Below are 11,204 nucleotides of genomic sequence, written 5' to 3'. Positions count from 1 at the left end.
GGTGAACATGTGCTTCATTTATTAACAAAAAACCATTAATAATTGTGTTGATGGTAATTGAACCTTGCAAATGCCATTTTTTCACAAATTTTGTAGGGGAGTTCTCAAAATGAAGAAGAGGTGAGCATTGTGGATACCTTGATAACTATGTGATATGTTCAAATTGATATATTAATGTTTACATCTAAGTTTGGCAGTTTTGATAGTTTATGAGTATCATCTACATTTTAGGAGTTATGGATTTATCAAAATTGTTTATGAATATTGTATACATTTCTTGAGTTGTGAATTTATGGATGTTAATGAGCACTAAATTTATAGATGATGGCATTAAGGATTACAATGTTACCTCTTATACTTAAAACATTTTCAAGTCTAACAATAAATGTAACTTCCACTTCTGGAACCTACATCTCCTCAAGATGGTAAAACCATTAATCTTAACTTGTGCCTTGAGTTAACCATTATGATTTTCTTTAAGTTAACTACATTTCATATCTGCAAACCATCAACGTTTAAACATTTATTGAAAAACTATTCAAGTTTAGATATTATCATTTTGAAACTTGTTAAATCTCACAAAATTAGCAAATTTTACATGTTATTTAAAACGTGTGATACTAATGTATCAAGTTTCTGAAAATTGCCTAAAATCGCAAGATTATAAAAGGAATCTATAAGTGGAATGCACGATCTTTCCACTTGTGAACTCGGACGTGTTCCCATTAGGTTGGCCACTTTGCTCTTCACCTATTGAGACTCTAAGACATTGTCTGTGGGATTGCCCTCAAGCTAAAAAGGTATGGGATAGTGACTCACCTCCTTGCAACATGTGAAGTGGAAGGAACAACATAGTGGAGCGTTGTAGCATGGATTGATCACTCGGTTAATAGGTGGACAAACATCGTCAATGCGGATAGTTGGTGCTATGTATGCACGAGAGGCAAAATCGTCAACATCCGTTTTGAGAGAGACTTGCAGTCCACATCCCCTAGGTTCCCGCAAATTTGGATGTTGATCGTAGGCTTCATCCTGTGGTATTTATGGAAAGCGCATTGCCTAAAGGTCTTCCAAGATCTGGTACAGCCCCCAGAGGAAGTGATCATGGACATATGGTTCGCATTTATCAGCTGCCTATGAGGGCAATTGGACGAGGTTTGCAGCCACTCCAACGACGTGGTCACTTTCCATTTGCACTTTTGGCAGAAATGGCGGAACACGCCTATGGTGACGCAAGGAGGAAGTGGCCCGAGGTGGAACTACCAGTCCCCACGCTGGTTGTTTCCTACTCACCTGCCACCCTCTCTTTGTTGTAGGCGCCAGGAGTCGGCTTGTACTAGCCAACACTGAAGGGCACCGCTTTTAGCTATAGGTATCTACTTACATTAAGTAGTTAGTCTGAAAGGCTATGTAACTAATCTCATTTTCTTGAACTTGATCGGAGTGAGATTCCCCGATTTGTGTATAAGCCTCCTTGTATAGTCTCTTTGTGATAATCCTTCCTAACTAATGGGAAAGTAGCTTCATTTTGGAAAAAATAAAAAAATAAAAATAAAAATAAAGTTTTAAATACATCATTACTTAATAAATAAAAAAACAGATAAATAAAAATTAATTAATTAAAATCAATAACCAAAAAGGAACACCATATCAAAGGTTCTTTTGAAGTCTATTACAAAACAATATAATTCATCACCTTTCAAATGACTTTACTAGATCATCAATGATATGGTTTTTGAAAACTAACTTGTTCGTAAGCCCTAATACCATTCATTTTACCCCCACACACTTGATTTAGATTCCATTACACATCCAAATTTGCAATAAGAGAACGGTCGTGATTTTTTTTATATAGTTGTTTACATTATTTAATCCATGGCTTTAACTAAAAGTTTTGATGTAATTTGTGCTCTAATCGTGGGGCATACCATGTTGCAATGCAAATTAGATGTATCACTTATCCAAATATGTGTGTCCTCTCATTCATTTGAACATTCTCATTTCATGAGGGTGGTCAATTTCTTAATACATGTGTATTTGTCCTCAAGAGTCAATAAAGGCACGCATAAAAGAGATGTTTGTAGCTCACTTGGTAAGGTTATTAGGTGGACACCAAAAGGTCATGCGTTCAACCTCTACATTCAATTTCTTTTATGCTAGATCGCTAGAATGGTTTGAAGGTGAATCAATTTAGTGTGGATATCTTTGATTGGATTATAACTATCTTCATTCATTTGGGTATTTGCACAAATGGAGAACAATGAGATAATACCTTATTTCCAAATTATTTTTTAGTTCTTGAGGTATTGGGGGCTATAGTTCAATTTAAACATGCAAAATGCCTTCACTTTTGATTCACAAGTTGGGTGGTAAAATATGTTGTAAAGTTAGAAGGATTTCTCTTGTGGCAATTGATAGTCAAAAAATCTCAACCAGGATGAGAGCCAACTCTGCAAGGTCACATGCCATCAGATTATTGTGTGTAGGATGGGATTGAGTTCGTTGTTGTTGTGGTGGTAGTAGTAGTAGTAGTAGTAGTTCGTAAGGCAACAATTGATACCCTACTAGTAAATGAAAGTGGAAGTTGTCAAAATGCCATGTAATTATCCAAATTTCCAAGAATGCCAGTTTTTTGAGCCTAAACTTAAACCTAAATCGTAAGCTCAAGTGGGCCTGTGATACTTGCATCGAGTGATACGCCAAAATATTTATTGATATTTTGAGAATACTACCTTTTAAAACCCCAAAATTAAAACTGAAATACAAAACTCAAATGGATGCATTGAATATGACCTAGACAAAGGTTACCCCACACCACTAATCAATTGTTGGTTCCCCCCTTCATTTATTATTTTCTATTTGGAGGCGTTTCCTTCAAGAAGTATCCTCAAACAACATTGGTTGCTGAGCATGTCAGTCTACAATGATGTGTATATGGATTTCAAGCATTGAATCTCTTCATAAATGGAGCCCTTTAGAAATAATAATTGACAAACATTTCTAAACGTGTGTTGTTGACCTAGGAATGTTGGAGTAGTAGTCTATCCATGAGCTCCCCACCAACATCCAAAGTGGATCTTGACTTTTTGACTTGGTCCTCAATAATTGCCAAATTATAATCCATGTATATCTCCAAATGTCCTTAGAAGTAGAAGCTCCTTGGAGGATCTAGTTTGAGACCTCTTATATCTAGCTAATGCCTTCTTTGAAACTAATAATTAATGTTTATGTATAGCTTCAACATTATTTCTTATGTATAACTTCAATATCATTTTACATCAAAGATCGATACAAATGGGATGAACATATATAGGTTACCTTTCTTGGAATACTTAGGTTTGAGTCCAAAGTTCGAAGGATCGACAATCTCTCTACTTCTCTTTTATTCCATGATGAACAGTTGCTAAACTAACTCAAATCTCTCTAATTATTTCAAAACTCCTAAAGTGACAAAAACCATGTTATCACATTTGATGGATAAATCTTGATTGAAATGGTAATCCATATAACACCATAATATTCTAATTGAATGAATGGGCCAATTGTAGTTATAGGATTAAAACAACTCAATGAATGGATTGGCCAAACATATAAACATAGGCACAAAAATGCTAAAGAAACAAATATGCACCAATGATGTTGATCTCGATACGAATCATCATGACACAGCACTCTAGCCATATATTTTATATCGATAAGGTTCACATCTCCACTAAGGTTGTTTGCCCTTTTACCTTTTACAGTACATGCAATGACAAATAACTAAAATATATCTTCTTAACATAAATAGAAAGATCTGAAAGAAAAGAAAAGAAATTGAAAAACAATTATCATAAGTAGGGCTCTTGAGGGTTCATGCCTAATGTCATCACTAAGGTTATTCAAAACATATAAGATACAATCCCCACCCTCAATCATACCATATCCGCCATATGGACATGTAAGAAAAGGCTAAATAGACATAGACATACCAAGAAAGGCGATATAAATTGCAATCACTGTGATGGAAAACTCAACTACACATTCAATAACACATGGCTTACATAATTCAAGTTGTTCTCTCACATAAACAAAAATGCACCCCTCGTGTATGCAAATAGAAACAATCATAGCTTTCAAATTCTACACCAAAAAGACTAATAATGGTTATTATAGACTAAAAAAAAAGTAATGAGGGTTGTTACATAACATTGTGAACAAGAGAATTGACAATACCATATACTAGTACAAATCAATTTGTCACCCTAAAAATGCTCGTACACCAATTCCTACCTCGGATTGTGGTTTCCTTAGCAACAAAAGGGCAGAGGGTGTGATTGCAAATCATTACAAAAATGGAATTGAAAGCACACACAAACAGATAAATAAATGTCAATGTTCATTAGTTAATGCATATAAACAAAGACATAGAAAACACCTTTACCATTACATGCACAAATCAAAATTTCTAACCACAATGTGGCTTTACCATCACATGCACAAATCAATGCGTATAACCACAATGTGGGGTTCCATCATTCATGAGACAATCTTCAAGAAGAAATCATCGGCATATCTACATCTCGCTATTCTCAAACAAGAAATTCCTAGTTGCATCAATGCTATATCTTTTGTCAACTATTTGATTGCCTTATCAATTGAGAAATGCAATAATTTCTGGGGTATACGTAGGTTTTCCAGCCAGAAAAAACAGAGCATGAGTAAAGACTTGAATTTACTACCTCTCTCTATACCTATATGCAGATCCGAATATTTTCATCCAACTTTTGACCCTCACAACAACCCCTCACATTCAATGGAAGCCACTTAGGCACGTGAGTCACACTTACAAAGCAAAGCGTAGCATGTTTAAAAGCATGTCCTATCACAAAAACAACCATTTACAGCATTTTGCATTATTTCTCTAAAAGTTAAGCCATCTGCACTAATACTTCATTTAAGGATAGCTTTGAATTTCTTCATGCTAAAGATCAATGCAAATGCAATAAAAAGCCACATGGGTTATTTTGTACTGAAGTTCGGCTAGTATAAAGCCATTCATCAAAAAATTGCAGTCCAATTTCAGCCATACAAATGCATCCATCCATCGTGATGAGCAGAAAACTATCTACTGTTTTCTGATCCCTCTTGAAACTCCATGCCCCTCCTTTTCTCCCACACAATAACTGCTCCATAAAGCTTCCAAACCAATGCATATAACCTAGCTTCAACTTCTCCCCCTATTTTTCACAACCAGATTTCCGAACACAAAAGAGAAAATAACCCACTGATAACTCCTTTAAGATGCAAGACTTTTCTACTCTGATCATTGATCTTTTACTATTTGGTATACATCTCTCATGATCAATTGTGTTTTTGCAATACAGTAAATAACTAGCCAAAAAAAAGAGAAACGTGTATCCGAAAAAAACGAAAAACAAGAAACAAAAACCCGAAAAGGGAAAGGAATCCCACGATATATCATTGCGTCTCTATTTCTTCTCCCCGGCATTGCCTTCTTTCTCAGAATCACCAAGCTGCTCCAATAACCTTCCGGATTCTTCATCTACTTCGCTAGCCTTCTTTTGCGTCTCTTTAGCCCTCATCCCTTGCAACTTGCAGTGGTTATAGTAACAAACTCCGAGGAAGGCAAGGCCATAGCCGAACAAATTAAGGGCCGTGACTCGATCCTTGATCACCGACCAAGAGAACGCGATCAGAAGCCAATCCTTCACAACCCCCGCCACATTCATAGTTAAGGCCGACGTCTTCCCCACAAGCAAGAAAACTGCCAGATTTAGCGCAAAGGCGCATGCCGAATTGGTCCCGAAGATGAAATAATCAAACTTGAATGATGACGTGGCGACGAGGGCCGGATACTCGACCAATACCCATGGGATCGATAAGAAAGCCAAGCAACAAGGAGCCACATAGTAGAGAGAAGTAATAGGGTTTAAGGTTATACCTTTCGATGTGAGAAGGATTTGAATCAACACAAGCCGTGTGGCTTCGAAAGCAACTGCCCCGAGTTGAAGAATAACACCCCATCCATTGAACATGGCCTCTCCATAGGCGGCCACGGCCACACCGATCGAGATACCCACCATATTAAGCATAGTGTTTGATTTGAATGTCTCTTTCCTCAGGAAAACCCCGATCGAGTAAACTGCCACGGGCATCAGGGCTTTGAGCATTTGTATGAACGAAACCGACAGATATATATAGGCCGAATTCGATAGCCAAAGACTTAACGCGTACAAGGCACCGATGGGAACCACCGACGAAAGGTAAATATCTTTGGTCATGGATATGGTGTCCACGAGTTTGAATACGCGGACAAGTATGAAGGCGATGCTCGAGCAAAAGGCCATGTGAATCATGGTTAGGGTTATCGGGTATGGCCAATCGTACAGCTTCTTGTCAAGAATGTATTTGTTGAAGATTATGACAGTGAAACTTAAGAAGATCCATACTCCCACATAGAGATAACTTAGAAGAATTTTCCGTATTAGGCCTGCGTTGTTGATGTTGCCCAGTCCAGCCATTGAAGGGAGATGAAAATCAAGAAAAATGAATAACACAAGAGACCCTAATTTGTGGGAGGAGAATGAAACAGTGGACAGAATTTGCACCACAAAATTCCTGCAAAGAATATATATATATATATACCCAGAAGAATCAACCCTAAATCCTGGCTCAAAAAACTTGCAGGAAAATAGAAAAAACTCCAAATATCTGTAATGTTTCCTTTCTAAGGAAGATCTGATCTCCTCTTCAAGGCAGAGGACAGCAGAAACAAAAGCTTTAAAAGAAAAACGTGTGCTCTCTTCTGAGAAAAAAAAACCCAAAAAAGTTGAGAGAGCGGGAATGGAAAGAAAAGAAAGAAATACCTTTTTTGGTGGTTGATTTTTTTGTGCAGGGTGAAGAAGCTCGGAGAAGATTAAAAGGGGGAATGGGGAGGGAAGAACCCCTTAATCGAATAAACCTGAGCAGGAGAGGAGAGCTGAACCTGATCCTGATCCTGATCCTGATAACTGGGCCATGATTTGAGAACAGAGCAGAGCAGAGCAGAGCAGAACAGATGCAAGATCAAAAGGAGGAGGTGGAGGAGATGAAGATTTGTTCTTTTCTGCTATTTTTGTTTTCTCATATATATGTATGTATGTATGTATATGTATATAGTATGTGTGTGTATGTGTGTGTATGTATGTATGTATGTATGTATGTATATGTATCTATGTACATATTCTTGTAGATGTATGTATGTATGTATGTATGTATGTATGTATGTATGTATGTATGTATGTATGTATGTATGTATATGTATATATGTATGTATGTATGTATGTATGTATGTATATGTATATGTAATTCAAAGACCAATTTTTGTTCACATGTGTCCAAATTACAAAAATGCCCCCCATGGCTTTCCTTTAATTTACAACGAATACCCTCCTAGGTTACACACACACACACACACACCTTCTCTTCTTCTTCTTCTTCTTCTTCTTCTTCTTCTTCTTCTTCTTCTTCTTCTATGTGCGTCGGACAGATGATGAGTGGGTATTATCAGAAGACAAAAACAATGAAGAACAAACTCCTGTGGATCAGAAGAAGACGATGAAGGAAATGAGACCTTGCCATCTTTACCGATGAGTGAGAGTGCTTTGACAAGAGAGTGGGGTTAAACACCACACGATGATCGGGTTGGTTAGGAGATAGATATCTTTTTAACCTCCACGAAGGATCTGTTGCAATTTGCGAGACAGGGCCTTGCCCATGGTGAGGATCGAACCTGGGGTTCTCTCAATTTTCTATATGACTTCCGATTTGTGCAATGTGCAATCATGCCTTTACGAATGTTGTTACCTCGTGAATGGTAATGGTACACACAAAAAAACAAATTCCTACCTTCGTTGCATCACAGGTAGATAGAGGTATCGACGTCGAAAATAATGGAAAACGTGATTGTATATGATTGATGAAATCATCAAATTAATCAATATAAGAAGAAGAAAAAAGTGTATCGTGATGAATGGTTTCTCCATATATTTATTTCTTTACACACATATATATATTGTATATATGCACACCAAAGGAGGAGGAGATGAAATGCCATGTGATTGTTTGGAGCGCATACCTTGACAAGCGCTTTGTAGGATTTAAGCAAATATCATTGTTTTGAGCTAAGTGTTGAGCCGGGATACGAGAACTACTTCTCGATGTCTAACGCTTGAGGCATTATTGCAAACAACACAAAAGTCTGCTTTCATTAATGTGTAGATCGAGGTATTGACATTGAATAAATATCACGTCATAATTTTAACTTTATAAATAATGCATTGTGCATCGACGAAATAGTCTTATCAATATAGAAAAATAGACTTCGATGATCACACATAAACCTTTAAAGAGTCGGAAAATCGTATAGAGAAATTAATGAATACATTGACATGAATTTTGTTTGATAGCACTATCAATGCAAATATTAGATTTACATTATATTGATGACTATTAGCAAGAAAGGTTTTAGTTGCAAAATAAGGGTTCCAATGGCTTTTGCTACTCCAACCTTCTCACCAGCAAACTCTCTCCATTGGATGCATGTTCCCATCACCCGTCACTGACTACATCCCAAAAAAGGGCAATCCTAGTTAAACATTCCTGTGATTACATATTAGTTGGAGGTAGGAACCCAAACAATAGAAATGTTGTTGGTTTAGTCAGATCAATTGAATCAAATGTATCCATTAGGAAGAAAAACGTGTGTGTGTGTGTGTGAGAGTGAGGGTTGCAAAAAATGAGTTCCTTTGATAGGAATATGCATCACTAAAGAATGATTTCAATGACATGGGTTTCTCAATTGTTACACTTACGTTGATGCTTGCATGTAAGATGTGAGTGTATGTAACGTTTATCGGTTTTATCCATTCTAATGCAACAACTTCCCATATTTATGTGTTTTATTTTCCCCATCCTCATTCAATGGTATACACCGCCAATAACTATCCACATAACCACACCTAGATAGCTTTGTATCAATGACCTTTCAGATACAATAATATTTATGTTGTAAAAACATTAAACCATGAAAATGGCTAGGGACCAATTTGAATAAAACTCCTTATTTCATCGACTTGTCTATCTTCGAATCTTTCTTCTCCCACCAACGACCCCTACCTATATATATCCATTACATTGTTTACCTCTCAGGTATGCTCCTAGCAAGTACCTACATCACCACACAACGTATTCCAACCTATTTCAAGACATAATAAATTGATAGGAGCTGATTTGTGATTTACCCACTTGTCCTTGAATAATCCACAACACTATATAATCTACGATATTGCTACGATGGATATGCCCTTGATGAGTACTAAATAATCACACAATCATTTCCAATATATTTTAACATCACAATGTGGCTAAGAACCAAATTGAATAGGAACCGCTATATTATTTTACTCGTAGGAAGCCATGTTTGTATGTTGAGAATGCCTTACATCATAAAGCAAGAAAAGTGGCACTTGCTACCATTATAATGAGGATCTCTCATATGAATGTATGAAACCCGAATAGAAGGATTCATGTAGTAGTCACTAATCTTCAAGAAGTAATGCTCACACATGATGAAAGCCTAATTAAGAGGAAAGTACATAGTTGTTGTTGTCAGAAGATGATTGAAACCGCAATGACAAAAAATGTAACTTTTTCAAGTAGCGAGAATGTCATCAAATCTCCATTTCTTTCATCAATGACAAATGTACCATTGAATCTCGTGACTAAGTTACAATACACTCCTATCTTGTAGTAGAATATATTGGACCCATTGTAATTGCATTTGGGAGGATCTCCACTAAGTGAGAATCCATCTTCTTGTTCATATGGACATATACATAATCAGGTATCAACATTATTCTCCCTATAACCTATTTTGCATGTGGGAATAAGGCTAGAAAATGAAAAGATTGGTTTAAAACAATTTTTTTAAATTTGTTTAAATATTTTTTAAATTAAAATAAAAAACCCGTTAAACTGCAGTTTCTAACTATTGAAACTGAATTGAATCATTTTAAAAAACTTGAACCTAAACCTGAACTAAACCATTACCGCGGTTTCTAACTATTGAAACTGAACTGAATCATATAAAAAAACTTGAACTTGAACCGAACCGAACCATTACCACGGTTTCTAACTATTGAAACCGAACTAAATCGTTTAAAAAAACTTGAATATGAACCTGAACCGATAAGCCAAGTTTTCACGGTTCGGTTCATTTCAAACCAAACCGTTGTTGATTGTTACACACAACCCCAATTTAGTCTGATACACCTGTCCCATTCTCTCAACTGAATCCACGCAAACTCTCCACCGTCTAAAGTCCTATTTATCTACACTAAGGTTAACCCCTCTACTTTGTGGTAGGTGTGTTGATACTTTTACTTCTACACAACCTTTCAAACTCGAAGGTCACATCCTTGGATAATCAAACAAGTCGTCTTGGGTCTAGTATCTTGAAGGGTATCCGATTCACCTTTTTTCCCTAAATCTCTTCAAGCTTTCCTCCTTTTCTTTGAGTTTCTTGTATTTGTCCTTTTTTTTTCCGCCTTTATGTGTGTTTTGTGACTTCAACGCAAAGCTTCAATGATGGGTTTTCCTGGTAATGTTTGTTGTCTGTCCTAGAGCTGTCACTATCCAAAAACCCCGACTCTCTCGGTTTCTCCAGAGTCCTTCTCGGCAACGGTAGTAGTAAAAAAAACACTGGGAGGAGTATGAATTCATGCGTTTCCAGACACGTATGAATTCACAATACATAGTTATCATCGACTATCGGAAAAATCGGGCCAACTAACCAAAAACCAGATGTCAAAACGTCACGTCCTCTCGATCAAACATGATGGGATTCTTCTGTTGATCAAGCGAATGAAGAAATTTACAGATCCGTGATATCTTCTTTCAATTCTGTGTATGTTTCTATCGAGATGCCGTCTCAAATCCGTTCGTTGCTTCGGTTCTCGGGTGTGACCGGAACTTTCCGGAAACGTGAAATTTTTTCTTTTTTCTTTTCTTTCCGGAAGCTCCGAGACGCGGATCCGGCGACGGCAGGCGGCGGCACGCCACGCCACGGAAACCTCCAAAATGTAAGTGTGAGCTCAGATTTAGGGTTTCCTCCTATCTGTTAGGGTTTAGGGTTCTTTGATTCCCTGTTAGGGTTAGGGTTC

The 11,204-nt window shown here is 36.9% G+C and overlaps 1 protein-coding gene across 1 annotated transcript; it reads right to left on the bottom strand.

Annotated features, from left to right (window-relative positions):
* Positions 1-5,277: 5,277 nt before the first annotated feature.
* LOC147853288 (putative sugar phosphate/phosphate translocator At5g25400) lies at positions 5,278-7,023 on the bottom strand. Its single transcript, XM_087333293.1, has 2 exons — positions 6,870-7,023; positions 5,278-6,621 (listed from the first exon to the last, which is right to left on the bottom strand). Exon 2 carries the CDS (start codon positions 6,522-6,524, stop codon positions 5,472-5,474), a length of 1,053 nt encoding a protein of 350 aa, XP_087189419.1. The 5' UTR covers positions 6,525-6,621; positions 6,870-7,023; the 3' UTR covers positions 5,278-5,471.
* Positions 7,024-11,204: the final 4,181 nt, after the last annotated feature.

Source organism: Azolla caroliniana, unplaced genomic scaffold, assembly GCF_043228905.1.
Source record: "Azolla caroliniana isolate FFs.n. ecotype wild unplaced genomic scaffold, voAzoCaro1.0.p SCAF_17, whole genome shotgun sequence".
NCBI classification, from domain to species: Eukaryota; Viridiplantae; Streptophyta; class Polypodiopsida; order Salviniales; family Salviniaceae; genus Azolla; species Azolla caroliniana.
The sequence above is the reverse complement of the archived record's forward strand: the minus strand, read 5'-3'. Positions and strand labels throughout refer to the sequence as shown.

Excerpts from the sequence above, each read along its gene's own strand:
- LOC147853288 (XM_087333293.1), bottom strand. The coding sequence starts at position 6,524 with ATGGCTGGACTGGGCAACATCAACAACGCAGGCCTAATACGGAAAATT.